The sequence below is a fragment of the Pollachius pollachius genome (genome assembly GCF_949987615.1).
Source record: "Pollachius pollachius genome assembly, chromosome: 7".
Classification (NCBI taxonomy): Eukaryota; Metazoa; Chordata; class Actinopteri; order Gadiformes; family Gadidae; genus Pollachius; species Pollachius pollachius.
The window spans coordinates 22299870-22316281 of record NC_136940.1 but is presented as its reverse complement, the minus strand read 5'-3'; the positions used below and the strand labels follow the sequence as shown (position 1 = coordinate 22316281).

The 16412-nt window shown below is 45.4% G+C and overlaps 1 protein-coding gene across 1 annotated transcript in view; it reads left to right on the top strand.

Annotated features, from left to right (window-relative positions):
• Positions 1-578: 578 nt before the first annotated feature.
• cacna1ea (calcium channel, voltage-dependent, R type, alpha 1E subunit a) overlaps positions 579-16412 on the top strand; it is a gene marked incomplete at both ends in the record, with an annotated part of 81696 nt that continues 65862 nt past the window's right edge. The window contains 1 exon segment of the mRNA XM_079740055.1: positions 579-1123. Within this exon segment, the coding sequence (XP_079596181.1) occupies positions 579-1123 (545 nt within the window).

The following is a 16412-nucleotide window of genomic DNA, read 5'->3' as shown; positions in this document are numbered from 1 at the left end:
TGACTTGTTTTGAGCAAAGCATTTGCGCTTATCTAATTGGTTTTGCCGTCTAGAGAGAGAGATTCAACCCAACTCTGTAATAAAATTGACTGAGGATAGAGAGGGAGCGAGAAAACTGTTGGGCCACTGGCAATTGCTTCTGAAGCTCTGCTGAACAAATGAATGGTTACATTAAGGCTGCCACACATTTAGGCTTTTGAAAAATATACTCACAGCTTCTCACTCTGGCTGCGAGTGACTGAATACCTACGTCTTCGGGACTAATGCAGCCGTGAAGCTTGGGCGTTGCGAGATCATGAGTCTTGGGAACAACATGTCCGGGGTGGAGGATTGCCTTCAAATAGCAGGGAGAGAGTCAGCGTGATGACGACATTAATCCACAATTTATCCGATTACTAGATTACAATGTGGATGGATGATGATTGATTTTGGTAATGTTTCTTCTTCTTCTACTTAATTACCCTGTTTTTCTTCTTCTTCTTCTTCTTCTTCTTCTTCTTCTTCTTCTTCTTCTTCTTCTTCCCCCTATCTGTCCCCGTCCTCAGCACTATGCTGAGCCCTCTGGACGTCTCTCCACCATGTTGGATCCTGGCTCCTGCTCCGTCAGCTCCGAGTCTCTGACGGGGGACCACTACCACCACCACACCCCGGGAGGACCACCGAGGTGCCGTGAAGAAGATGCGTCTTTGGACGGCGATGGGGGTCCGGGGTCGGGGATGGGGATGGTTGTGTGCGGCAGCAGCACCCCCATACAATACCTCCTCCACCCCCCCCCGGAGGACGCCGAGGGCTGGCAGAAGCATCGCGCGGGACTAGCCGGGGGACCGGACCCGTCGCGGGGCTCCCAAATGCTTCTGGGGCCCCAGAGCCTCTCGGCCAGCTATGACACGCTCTACCTCCCCCACATGGCCAGCCTGGCGCCGCCGTCCTCGCTCATCCTGAACCGCCACGGCCTGTCCCTGGACGTGGCGCCGTGTTTCGAGGGCGGTGACGGGGACATGGCCGTCAGCCCCAACATGAACAACAGGCGGCGCGGGGGACTGATAGAGCAGAGGGACATCGTGAAGGCTCACCAGGCGCATAAAATACACAGCACGCCGCAAGCCCGCCGCAAGGAGTGGGAGTGAGTATGTCATGCATGGTTTTTAGGGGGAAGCTTTTTACCCTGATTTTCTTAGCATTTTATCAGAAAATGTGATTCTTTATTCATCCCTGAGGAAATTGGGTAGCGTACAAGGTAAAAAAAAACCTTTTTCATGAGGCAGGAACATTTGAGCCCACAGAGGAAAACGTTGAGGATGGATGCGACAGAATCCACTTAGTCCTCGTGAATGGCAGCCACACAATAAGACAGTGGGTGTTTCTGTTGAACTTTGGTATAACAAAATACTATTGAGATGGTCAAAAGAAAAAGCCGATTTAAGAACCGTTGGCTCTCTCTGTGCAGCATGGTTTCTCCTCGCATCGTGGGAATTTCACGTTGGATTCTTCATTGTTTAGGATGCCTTTGTTTTGATTCCTGCCTCCCTGTAGGTCCCCGTGTGCGGATGGTTAATCATTACAAACAAGACAAAGCAACTGGGAGGATTTAAACCCTGCCTATCTCCTTCTCCATCACATCTTAATCGGTCATGCGTCATTAACTCGGCAGAGTTAATGTGACCCCACGGTAGAGCTGCTCGTATGAAGCAGTACTCCTATCACTTGTTTGTTTTTCTTTCAATCACGATATTGATCGAACAGCCATGTTTTAATGATGAGCAGTAACCTTTGTGCGGATGCACATTTTATACTTGCTTATTGTGTTACTCGTTGTCCACATAATGGGAATTGTGTATGGTTGTGTGTGTGCATGTGTGCCCAGACTTGTGTGTGTGTGTGTCTGCAAGCATAAATGTGTTAATTGAATGATGTGGACCTTGCAAATATGTTTGTGTGTGTGTTTGTGTGAGTGTGTGAGTGTGTGTGTGTGTGCGTGTGTGTGTGTGTGTGTGTGTGTGTTAATTGCCCGCACCTATACCCCCCCACGGTGCAGTAGAAAGGGGGGGCTGATTACGAAGGACATGCCCCTGCCTCAATCCACCTGTGAATGGGGGGGGGGGGGGAGACGGACGGACGTCACCAGTGGTGGTGCTGGCCCCCTTCCGAGCACCTCCCCCTCCTCTCCTCAGGCATCTGATCCCCCCCTCCATGCTGGGTCCCTGGCTTTAAACAGAGAGGAAGAGGAGAAAGAGGAGGGTGGGCCGGAAGGAAGTGGGAGGGTAGGGGGGTGTAATCGGGGGGGGGGGGGGAATGAGGAATGAGGGAAGCAGAAAGAGGATGAAATTGAAGGAGACAGAAAAAGGATGAACAGACTATATTGGGCAGATATTGTGAAGATGATACGTCTGCTGTAATTAAGGCTTTTGTTTCCGGTAGTTTCTCAATTTCCTTTTTGCACTGTGTTCCAATCCACTGATATTTCATATTATTTAGTTAAAATTTGGAAGCCAATGAGCACACGTTGGTTCTTTTTTTAAACAAATGCTTTAGACCAGCTGGGTTCTGGCTTTGTCTATCTAAAGCCCCTGATAAACCACCTTTGCAATCATATCTAAACTGTTGGATTTTTCCAATGAGAACCGTTATTATTTATTGTACGGGTCAATTTCATGGCAGTAAATCTGGTTGATTAGCATCAGGACGCCTGTAGCGATGATTGGTCATAGCTAGCATCCCTGTGCCCCCCTCTGCCTAATCTCATTAACTAGACATCACTAACGGGATGACTGCTCGGGCTCAATGTAGGTGGACCCTTATTGGAAAGTCAAGATGTGTTAGCACCATAAATAGCCACCTAACATGTAGAGAGCAATAAAAAAAAAAAATCAAGTAAGCTGTTTTTCCCCCCTGGGAAAAATTAGATGTTTTTTTAAGCTAGTAGGTGACAAATTATTTAGCCATATGGGCCAGCCATAATGAAAAAGGTGAATCAGCACAATAATTAATAATGATTATTTAGTATGGACTGTGTGTGTGTGTGTGTGTGTGTGTGTGTGTGTGTGTGTGTGTGTGTGTGTGTGTGTCTGTTTGTTGGAGCACTAGCTATCACATTGTGTGCATTCTGGCCGGTCCAGGTGTCCATGGGTGCTGTTGTACTTATCTGTGGGAGTGTGTGTCGTGTCAAGGACTTGGGCGACCCTGGTAAAGGCCGGCTTCTCGGAAGGCCTTGATGAAATGACAGTACTTAGAAATGGCCTAACGTGCTGGTAATGACAGTAATCACACAAACACATTGATCTGGCATTTCAGTGCTCGAGGGAGACATCGCCGGCATGTCGACACGTTCCAGACTTGTATAGACCACTGCTGACTAAAATGTTCAACGTGTGTGTGTGTGTGTGTGTGTGTGTGTGTGTGTGTGTGTGTGTGTGTGTGTGTGTGTGTGCGTGCGCCTGTGTGAGCATGTTCAGCCTGTTTGTGTATGTGTGTGGGGGTATGTGTTTGTGTATGGACTAAAAGTACCATATGCTAAATATATGAGTCATTAGGCTAGAGTTGAGTCGTGCACACCTCGGAAATTTGGCAAGACTTCCTGGCATCAGCACTGAAGCTATTTCCAAAAGGGGCTGGGAAGTTTGATCCCAAAGTGATTTATGAATCAGCCCTGGTCGACATCCACTACCAACAGCGTGTGTGATTGTGTGTGTTGTTTGTGTGAGAGAGTATGTCTCAATCCCTATACACGATCTGTGGTTGCACTAATGTCCCACGTGTTGTGTGTGATGATACAAAAGCAAGTAGCAAGAATGAAGTTGTATTTTTGCGGAGTATGATCTTTATTATTTATCAGCAGTTCAGTATTCATCCCAAAAATAAAAGGTTGCCCTTTGACAGTGGTCAATGTGGGAGTAAGACCTTGACCCTAAGCCTTTGAGGGGGACATGTATGTATTTCTCTTCAGCTGGACAAATAACAGATTCGTAGCCAGACTATGTCAATACTTCCTTCACTTCATCCTGCTTTATATATCATGTCATTATACACTGAAAACACACAGATTTGAATCATCGTTGTCTATAGAAACGGTTATTCAGGATTCTATTTTCCTGAGAATAACAACCTTGGATACTGAGACAACTGACATGAATCCAACATGGTCGCAAACATTCGCCCACATTTGAAGTGATACAGCATATTTTTCAAGATAGGTGAGGTTGGGTGAGGTGAGGAACATGGAAAAACTGTTTAGGCCACCGAGACTGTGTGGAAAGATAAAAAAAAAAAAAAATGTAAGGGTGTCTGCCCAAGTCCCCGGCTCACATATTTGTTCATTCCCAAGTCAAGAAAAAAACACCTAACCAATTAGGGCATTTGGCAGACGCTTTCATCCAAAGCGACTTACATCGGTTAATACACACATACACACATGACACACCAACGGCAGAGTCAACAATGCAAGGCGACAGCCAGCTCGTCAGGAGCAGTTAGGGTTAAGTGTCTTGCTCAGGGACACATCAACACTCACCTAGGAGGAGCTGGGGATCGAACTAGCAACCTTTCGGTTACAACTGCTCTACCTCCTGAGCTAAGCCGGCCCTAATCACTGAGTCACAGCAGTAGCGCTGCGTGTTACCAGCAGAGAGGGAAGATAAAATGAGTTGAAATACCACCTGTTGAACATGCTGTAGTAAAAACGACGCAGTAGCACACATTACATTCACAGTATAAGCAATACATGTAGCCTAATATCTGTTTAGCTATACTCCGAGGTAGCCAGAATAGCATGCTTGAATTTTCTCAGCTAATGCTGGGTGAAAACGTTGGTTAATGAAAGCACCCAATGTGTGTATATGTGTGTGTGTGTGTGTGTGTGTGTGTGTGTGTGTGTGTGTGTGTGTGTGTTTGTTTGTTTAAGAATGAAGAATGCGCGTGAAGCTCATTAGGTTTGATATGGTTCTATTCAGCAGTCATACTGCTGATCCCAGTCCCATGAATGATTAATCTAAGGTTTCAAGACCAAACACACACATCTCCCGGTCGTCATGGTCGCGGGACCTCATGTTGATATAGAACACACACACACACACACACACACACACGCACACACACACACACACACACACACACACACACACACACACACACACACACACACACACACACACACCTCCACACACACAGACACGCGGCCACAATGAAGGAAGAAATATTGAAGAATGTCAAATCAACAATTCATTTGATACCACACTGTTGATGTATTCTTCAGGTTTGGAGGCGGGCCCTGTGGTCAAAAAAATAAAACATTGACCAGGCAGTGTAAACACTGCCTACTCAATGTTTTTGATGTGTGTGTGTGTTTGACTCTGTATGTGTGTGTGTTTATGTGTATGTGTGTGTGTGTGTGTGCGTGTACATACGTGTGTGTGCGTGTGTGTGTACATTTGTATGTTTGTGTGTCTGTGTGTGTGCGTGTACATATACATACGTGTGTGTGTTTGTGTGTGTGTGAACATTTGTATGTGTGTGTGTCTGTGTGTGAGCGTGTACAAATACATACGTTTGTGTGTATGCATGTGTGTGTGTGCGCGCGTACACATGTGTGTGTCTGTGTATCAGAGTGTCTCTGTGTGTGACCAGCGTGGGCATATAGACATCGCACCAGATGTGCGTCTCAAAGAAAGCGCGTGATCCTCATTCTTTGTGATCAGAAGCGGAGCTGAGGCCACAGTCTGTTGGGGGGCCTCGGTAGAGCTAAGGGGGCCCCAGGCACAACCAACCCTCTTGACTGCAGTTAACCAGGGAAGAAATGCCGGTGTGCAGTTATGTCACTTCTGAGATTTCTTACCCATCAGGCGCAAAGTAAAGGCGATTATTTATCTGCCTGTACCGCGGTGGATCAAACTGCAAACGTGATCTATCGTCAGGGCATGATGTTTATGGAGGGAATTATATAGTGGGTCCATATCTATATAGATGAATTATTATTTATATTCTTTACCATCCTATTTGTTTATGGTAATGTTATTATACATATCTTTAAATCAGATTTACAGATTTATTTTATTTTTACCACATATTTTGCCACATTTTTGTTCATAATACATTCGGCGGGAGGTAGCTGACTATGTTGCCACTGTGATGATTTATGTCTTAAAGAAGAGGCTGATCCATTATACAGATATATAAATATACTATTTGTATTTTATTATGTATAAATAGATCAACACACACATATAATCCAACCCGCTGTCCTTATTTTATACCCACCATATCAGTCAAGTCAAGCTAATTTATTAAGGTCCGAGATTTCTAATGAAGTAACGGATGATTCATCATACATCGTAAACGTCATTATTTCCTTTACCTCCCTCCCTCACTTATGAAACGCTTAGTTACACTGGAGCAGAAGAGGCGAATGCGAAGGAGCGAGGAGTGAAAGCGCCCCTGGCTCCGACCTGTCTGCTCATCTTAGTGTCTCCTCCTCCTGCCCAGGCAGAGCATAACCTCCGGAGGGTGGCTGGTGCTCGAAGGCCGTCGCACGCTAGCGATGTCCTACCTGTTGCTCCCCCGCTCTCTCCCATCAGACCCGCACACGCCCACACACACACACACACACACACACACACCCAGAGAGTTATCTTAATTTATTCACAAAACAAAATGAAAATATGAAAATTCGTCTTATCTTATTGGCCGTGTTCATCATCTGGGTGTGGAATTGTAAGGCTGGTTAATCTCGGCGGGCAGAATGGCAACTCCCGGTCACATCCCCCAAATAATAGCAATGAGGAACCAGACAGTGACGTTGGCAGGATGAACGTTGAGAGACTTTGTTGTTGTTGTTGTTGTTTTCACTCAATTAGATTGCATCTCTGTTTGAAACGCCACGGCGCATCCCCCTGGGTAGAGACCTGCTCAACCTTCAGATCAATTTGAAGTCAATAGAAAGGCTTTGAAAATGCCATTGCAGACAGTTTTGATTCCATCGTCAATGTTTTCTTAGGACCAAGTGGTTAAGGCACTCAGGCTTGCCCCCTTTTACCTGAATCAATCCACGGGATTGAGAGAAAGAGGGAGAGGGAGAGAGAGAGCCGGGGGGGAGAGAGAGAGATGGGGGATAGAGAGAGAGAGAGAGAGAGGGAGATTATAGGGAGAGAGATCGGGGGGGCTAGAGGGAGAGAGAGAGAGATGGGGGGAGGGAGAGAGAGATTGAGGGGGTAGAGGGAGAGAGAGATTGGAGGTAGGGAGAGAAAAGAGAGGGACTTATATATTTGGGAAGGGTTTAGAGGGAGGAAAGGGGAGAAATGTAGAGCGATAGGGAGGGTGAGGGCCCTCAGACGTTCTGCCTATGGTTCTCCTTAGTTTCCTTAATGTCTCCTCGTCAGTGTCCCGGTGACACCCGGGCAGTTTAAATGTCAGAGCTGTTTGTCACGAGTGAATTATTAATGGTGACACGCTGAAAAGCCATTCTCATCCACACACTGTGTGCCTGTCACCCCATGCACACAGAGTGGAGTTGCTGGGCGAGAGTGGTAGGGAGAGAGGTAGAGAGAGAGAGAGAGAGAGAGAGAGAGAGAGAGAGAGGGGGGGGGGGAGAGAGAGAGAGAGAATGAGAGAGTGAGAGAGAGAGAGGGGGGGGGGGAGAGGGCGAGGGAGACCGGTAGAGAATAGAGCGAGAGAGAGGGATATGGGTAGAAAGGGAGTGGGGGTAGAGAGAGTGAGAGAGAGAGAGAGAGAGAGGGGGGGGGAGAGGGAGGGGGAGAGAGAGATAGAGGGAGAGAGAGAGAGAGAGAGAGAGAGAGAGAGAGAGAGAGAGAGAGAGAGAGAGAGCTTACAAACCTAGGTTTGGAAAACTTTAATGCCCTCCAATAGGCCACTTGTGGCACAGCACAGCACATTTATACACATCACAATAGCGTCAGATAAACAATCATAAAAACATGAGTCATAAAAAAATATCTAGCCTAAGATCGTCTACAGAAACCATCTCCTAGGTATCTATATATGACACATTCCCTAGTGCATGTATTCCACATCCCCTAGGACGGTAGCGATATAGATGGGGAATGATGGGGGAAGAGATAGATGTGAGCAGTGGGGAGAGGGAGAGAGAGGGGGGGAGTCTGAGATGAGAAGGGTATCTGTAGAAGCAGCGATACTAATGAGGGGAGAGGGGTCACCAATGACGTTCTCTCCTTTTCCTTCTCAGCTCAGAAGGTCAGTACGATTTGAAACGCGTGTTCTTGCACCAATCCCGACAGGTGTTTGTGTGTTTGTGACTCCCAAGTAATTCCCTGACGGGGGTTGTACGGTACCCTAGTAATACACAACACTTCCCTGCACCTGCAACCCAACCCCCCCCCCCCCCCCCCCCCCCCCCACACACACACACACACACACACACACACACACACACACACACACACACACACACACACACACACACACACACACATACATCTCAATAGCAGCATGTCACAAACTGCTCAGGCGGGAATCGACAGGGACCTCCCGATAAGATGCTACAAAGAGTTTTGAGTGCCACTACGATATGTGTTGAGATTCTGCAAAAAAAAAAGATAAACCACTGCAAAGTTTTTCTTGTGATTTTATCTTTGGTGTTGTTGTATGTGTGGGTTGAACGTTGGGCCGACCCCAATGTTAAACCCGAGTCAATCAGGCTCTACACGTCAATCAGGCTCTGCACATCAATCAGGCTCTACACGTCCATCAGTGTTATCCATTGAAATGTATACCAAAGCAGAACAGAACACAGCTGATGAAAATCAGCTATTGGTCGATTACCTAGGGGGGCCTCAACAGGAGCGTACTGTTGATGTCTTCACTAAGATTACACTAGCCTCTTTCTGGTTTACATTCTGTTCACCTGACAAAGTATTGCCGAGGCAAGGAATCCCGACGCTCACGTGAATCTAATCTATCCCTCCGTACCTGCAAACTGCCACTCTTCATAACATCACAAAAGGGAAGTGAGTGAGTTGCAAAGAGAGATGTCTGGTACACTGTACCCCGCTGGGTTTATTATTGTTCTGGCAAGGCCGTTAGGATCCAAATGACGCAGATTAAATGACTCTGTCTAATCAGTGTTAGAATTGTAGTTCGGTTGAGGTATTCCTTTGCTCTGGGGGACGGGTGCCAAGTCCCGGTGTAGATCAAGACGATTGTGGGAGTAGAACCGACAGATGTTATCCAAGCGATGAAGGGAGATTGCGTGAACGACCGCATTAAAGAGAACTCTTGATAACATTTATTTTGGTATGCAATCAATCAAGTTACCTGTCATCCGTTCTGTTTCAATTCATTCGGTGCTTGTACAAATTTTACACTCAATAGAATCAAAATCGATTGGATGTATTGTTGCATACTTATGATACCATCTATGATATATACAATAAGCGTATGACCCTCCTTAGTGGTCTATATTTACCCTAACCATGAAGGGCCCCAACCTGTCCCCTGGTCTCCAAGTCCAGTGTTCCACAGCTTTAAATGTGACTTCCATGTGTTGTCTATGGTGCACTGCCTCCAGTTACTACCATGTGTTGTCTATGGTGCACTGCCTCCAGTTACTACCATGTGTTGTCTATGGTGCACTGCCTCCAGTTACTACCATGTGTTGTCTATGGTGCACTGCCTCCAGTTACTACCATGTGTTGTCTATGGTGCACTGCCTCCAGTTACTACCATGTGTTGTCTATGGTGCACTGCCTCCAGTTTCTACCATGTGTTGTCTATGGTACACTGCCTCCAGTTACTACCATGTGTTGTCTATGGTGCACTGCCTCCAGTTTCTACCATGTGTTGTCTATGGTACACTGCCTCCAGTTTCTACCATGTGTTGTCTATGGTACACTGCCTCCAGTTACTACCATGTGTTGTCAATGGCACTCTGGTCCCAGCGGTGTCTATAAGCAGCCGCTCCTGGAAGGGGTCGTGGGCGTTGTTGCAATGTGAAATATAGCTTGTGTTCCTCCCATCCAACACCACATGTCAGCATGGTCCCCTTGTCCCTAATGCACCTGCACTGAAGGCACACACACACACACACACACACACACACACACACACACACACACACACACACACACACACACACACACACACACACACACACACACACACACGCACGTACCCACGCACACACAGAGCAGATGCATAAACTCACTCGCATACACTATACATGCATTTACATATACTGTACATTCATACAACACAGACTTGCACATATGTACAAACGCACACACACATACACATACACATACACACACACACACACACACACACACACACACACACACACACATAGCAACAGATCACTTAAGTCTGTCTTTAAATATTTAGCACCAAAGATTTATTGACTACCAACTTGCTGCCAGCTGAATCTTAAAATTAGGTTTCAGACAGAGTGAGTGATGGAGGACTTCTTTCCCTGAATCCATCTGTTGGCTTGAGATGACACCATCACTCACTGGACAATGCAACAGGGAAGATTTGCAATACTATGCAGACTCACCATTTATTCATTATGTATAACTCCTTTTAATTTGCACGGATCTGACAAACATTTATGCAACTCTTTTGTTTACTTCTCCTTTCTTGAATGACATTGAGGAGGAAGGCTCTTATAAAACACATAGCCGTGTGGTTAATGGATTATTTGAGTACAGTCGGCTGCTTCTCTTCATCCTACGCTGGCTGGTCCCCCACCAGAAGCAGAGAACACCGTGACATGGGGCCGGCTAACAAGCTCCATCCCCGACCTGTCATTTAAAACCATTTAGCCTAGGAAACTGTGCCACCTGTTGGTCCTTTGCACACACACTTACGCTAAGCTGCATACACATGCACACGCACCAACGCACGCACACATATACGCATGCACGTGCGCACACACGCACACACAAACACATACACACACACACACTTACGCTCAGCTGCATACACACACATAAACAAACACACACACACACACACTTACACTCAGCTGCACACACACACACACACACACACACACACACACACACACACACACACACACACACACACACACACACACACACACCTCTTTAACACACCCATCCACTGGAAAGCCTTTACTTAATGCCTCCTATAACCCCACTTACACAGCTCACATCATCCATTGAGATACCAGGTTACTCTCAGGGTGGCTATAGCTCAAAGTTTAGCCAAACGTATATAATTGAGTGGTTGACGTACACAGAACATTTTATGGCTTGTGGAATGAGGGCCCCCTCCTCTAGATTCAAAGCTTCAGATTTGAATATCAAAGATCCCTGTGTTGCACTGTGGCTGAAGGCAAGCTTCATGTTGTCGGCATGCAGGGCTGTCTAGAGCCTTTGTAGTGCAACAGGATGTCTTTCAGCCACAGCCTTTTAAGTCAAATGGATTTTGGGAGGCCTAGCTCTATCTAAATTGGGTCTTGTTGGTTTCCTTTCATACGTGCTGCATGTTTACATCATACACAACAAGGTGGTTAGTACCTTACACTGATAAAGTTGCAAGTACCTCACAAAGAGCCAATTCAATTGTAGCGAGCGCTGTCTGTTGCAGATGAAAGCAGCAAAACATTTATAGCATTTTTTTTTCTTCTGCCACATATTCACTTTTGTTGATAATCCATTAGGCAGGAGGTAGCCGACTATGTTGCCTCTGTGATGATTTTTCTCCTAAGGAAGAGGCCAGTTGATAAACAGGGTGTAGCCGCTCTGGAAGCAAGCAGACAGCGGAGAAACACCGCTTTCATGACACCTAGTGGAGCCTTAAGGATCTGCTTAGGAGCTTTGCTTACAAGAGATGAGCACTCGCTCTGTCTGTCTGTCTGTCTGTCTGTCTGTCTGTCTGTCTGTCTGTCTGCCTGCCTGCCTGCCTGCCTGCCTGCCTGCCTGCCTGCCTGTCTCTTTGTCCGCGAGATTTCAGAGTTTCAGAGATAATTCCTTGAGTGATTCTTTCTTGGACAAAATAAAGAAAAAGACTGGAGCAAGCAAAAGGCAAAAAATACAAAACTATTTCTCTGTAGGGATCCTTTCCATAATGTTTCCAGACACTGGTAATAACAATCTGGGCCTGCTGTGACTAAAAAACAGCATTTTGAGAGGCCGTACATTGATTGGGAGTTGTTGCCCATAAGGTTACATTGCAGTCGGCAACAATAGCTGAAGCACTCCCTCTCAATACTGGACCAATTTGGTTCCAGTTAGTCACTTTGTCCGGATTATTGACTTTGCCCGAATTTAATGAAAATAGGGCCCATGTTGAAACGCCCCAAAGCTATCCTTTCAGCATTATTCCTCTTGGGTTTCAATTTGTTTTCCAAATAAGAGCAGCTGCTTCTTTGGAAGCTATTAGTGATTGGCATGTAGATGGAACCCACAGGCTCCAAGGACCTAGCCCATCTGCTGCTAGCATGCGCTCAGTAAGCTGACAAAGATCTCTTAATGCCTCTTGTGTCTGTTTCTGTAAACCACATTCATATATGCATGTGTTAGTGCACATTCCCATGTTGCCTCGGAATTGATCCCCATTAAGACATTGAGACTGCAACTGTAATTTCTGTTATTGTTGAGGTCTCATTGGCTTATGTTCACGGCTTACAGCCAATTACCACTGACCGATTCATTTGTGTTACTCCTGAAGAGGAGGGGATTATTAGCAAAGGGAGGTGAATAGACAAGTTTTACCTAACACAATCCAAAGTGCTTTACATTAGGCAAAAAGTTACAGATGTAAATAAAGCAGAAGGTAGAATACAGCACCGGCTCCATGTAGACGGCAGCAGTCCGCCAGTTCAAACCGTCAATATAACTCTGTTTGAGAGTCGTGATGGCTCTGCAGCCATCCATGTCACATCGCTCATCCAAACTGCCCGTCAACCAGCCCTGCCTGCCCTCTGCGCTCCACAAATGAATGGAGTCTGGTGATAAACGTCGCTGTCGTTCACACTTTCATTAATCCCATACCATCCCGCTCCAGACAGGGTCTTTGTCAGTAAGTTCCGAATAGTAGGAGCCGTCTCAAAATGCTGGGAGTGCAAATTCTCAAAGACAGCCGTTTTGTCATTAAAGTTGCTTAGGTGTTAACATTTAAAGCTCCTCATGATGGGGTTCAGAAGGGTCTGTAAAAGCAACTATTTAAACATGAAATGTTGTGGCATGGAAGGTTTTCTTTGTATAAGAATGACTGCAGACTGCACAGAAGTTTCCCATTTATTTTTTTAACTAGGCCTACTGATAATTGTGTCAATAAGTCACTAAAGACATTTGGCCATTAATAGTTGTTCATCTGGATTCAAAGTCTTCAATTACGGGGAGATTAAGACTGGGACCAACCAGACCGAAGCATATATTTCCACTAACCCGACCACCCTAGAGGGCCAGCGGAGAAGGGGATTTATGGTCGGTATGGATCTGCTCTGCGGCCGGAGAGATCTCTCACATTCCATTCACCACCACACAGAGACATATGATTGCTTGGACACTCAGTTGGATTGTTCAATTTAAAACATATATAAATAAACTGCCAGCTCACCGTCATTACAGTTCAGTGAGACCTGCCCCCCCCCCCCCCCCCCCCCCTCCCCTATCTTACTTGACATCGCAGATGCCTCCTTAAGGTGGAATGCAACTTATTTTATTTGATGTGAATGATGTAGTATGAAGTTGGAGTTTTGAATCATCTTCAGGTGGTGAATGACGGCTTTCTAAGCGACAACTCAGAGAGTTAAAATGTCATAGAGCGTCAAGATAAAGATGAATCTATATCTATAAAATGTAATATTTTGTCCAATTTGTTTAACTGGTGTACAACAGTTAATCAAATCTGTTTTACTAGTGTAGTAATTATGATCTACCACAAGATGGTGATAATCGCTCAACCATCTGCATCCCTCTTTACCTACCATCTACACATGCCCCCGTATGTATCATCTTTACTATAGGTGATGCATACGGGGGCATGTTTAGTTCTAGATAAACTGTCATGTTGCATATAAAATGAAAGTTGGCCTAGACACGTTGATTATCCTGTTTGCAGTTTTATTTCATTGTATAACTCCTGCGCAAACGAATAATACACCCAGAACACATAATTCTTAAGAAAATAGATTTTATGATACAAAGTATATCAAAAACATAATATTGCATAACATATTAAAATTGAAGCACCAGAACTCACCACATCAATGTAGTAGTCTCTCTTGTCTTATTTTTTTTGCAGCTTAGCAACGACTGCAGTTGTTTTTTAATTCAGACCTGTTGCACTGAAGCAGCGCTATGGTAGAAAGCAGGTTAACAACGTGCCCATACACGCTGTCGTTTGTCTCGAGACAACAGTCATAATTCAGCTCCCTGCGGTGATTTATGTAGGTTATTCCATAAAATCTAGGGTTATGGTGACAGCTTCATGGGGCTGAAAATAGGGGGCACGTTGGTTTGGTTGCTAGGAAACAAGTGTGAAGAAGACAACATTCAAATGCAGGAATCTGGGTTGGGCAGAGAGAGAGAGAGAGAGAGAGAGAGAGAGTGAGGGGGGGGGGGGCAGGAGAGGGAGAGAGGCAAACTAAAGAGAGCGTGAGAGTGTGGGTAAGAGAAAGAAGGAGAGGGAGAGAGGATGAAGGAAGAATCTGACAGATGTACCTAATGTAAAGACTGTTGCACTGCTTCTGCTGAACTCATGTTCATCAGAACCAAGACTTTCTTTAGCAAGGTAAATATCACGGTTAAAAATAAACATTTTTAATGAAGTTTATCAACACACACATGCACACAGAGTCAAGAGCACACACACACACACAAACACACGTACACACACAAACACACACAAAACACAGGGGTAGACAGACCCTCGCACATGCGGACACAGGTACACAGTGGAAAAACACACACACCGACACACACACACACACACAGACCTATTATGTGCCACAGACATTACCATCTCAATGAAGCTAAATTTAGCCCAGTCCCCCAGCCGGCCCCTTCATCTCCCCACATCAATAGCTCTGCTTCGGCCCATCTTCCATCACGTCGGCCCCTTAACCGCTGCCCCCCCTCTCCCTTTGCCTGGTCCTCGGTTTCAGATCCCCGGGCCGGCCCACCATGACACACTGACCCAACTGGAGGTGTATTTTTGGGGCGTTGTCATAAAAAATGCAAAGAAATGTTGTTACTTTGTCCTGGAGGGTTTCCGTTCGCTGACACCTGGTTGCCCGTACACAAAGTATCTGCATAGTGTATATCTGTTTGCCGGATGTGTATTTTGTCATGCGCACACTTTGAGTTGATGTAAAATGGGATGGAAAGGGATCCGATGAAGTGGTCTGGAAGCAAGAGGTTGTTGAGTATAACAGCGGTATAACGACCAGATAGAGCATGTATTCCGTGCTTGTGGCCTTGAAACCAGCATGGGTGTATGCCAGCCAAATATTCCTCGAGGGAAGCTCAAGCATGACTTAGTTATTTTGATGCTTCACAACTGAAGTGATGATGGGAGACGAACAGCAACAACCTCTTACAACCATAGAGCTTAGAGTTTTCCAGAATATTACAGTTGTTGAGATTGCACATGTGTTTTGTGTGTTTTTTGTGTCATATTGCTAATTAAACTATATTTACATTCTTTGTTTTTCATTTTGTATGGATTTTATATGCCAAACCTTATTTTATCATAACTTGTTTCCATTCAACTTCAACTTAATTTACGTTAAAATGTTGACTTTCTTCCTTGACAACCAGGTTGAGGGCTGTGTTCATTGAGCTTGATGCCATCATCATATATGTGCATTGCATCGCATTTAGTCCTTGACTATATTAAAACCTCTATTGCCACGACGATGTATTCCATGTTTACATCCCTTGTCTGGAAGCCTAATGAGAACATAGGCTCATCTTGTCGCTATGGAAACTACTCATAAGCTCTCCAAAAGAAAAATCCAGATGAGTTGAACCATAAAAATCGGCCACAAAAATGGAAACCCTTCACTGATGTTGGTGTGGCGATGATGGGAATGCTCTCTATGGTGTTTGTGTCATGCCCAGGCAAGCTTTGAAACACCTGGAAGTGCCGGAATCGTCTGCTGCAATCCACTACCCAGAATCCTCCTGGGTAGTGGAGGATTCTGGCTTCAGTGCTTGTTTAACATACTACAGTTGTTGCTGTCTTTGTTTTAATATAGGTTAATTTAGTAGATCCATTATTTTTGGTTGAAAACATAATTGTATTCATTTTAACTAATTTAATGACAGTAACAATATAATGTGTTATACCGATAAAACTGCAGCCATATCTGACATGTGTGTCATGATTGTGTGTTTGCGGTTGTCACGTTTCCTATGTTTTCCAGCGAGAACAGGGATGACAATGTGGGCCTAGAAAATGCACACATTCTACTCACA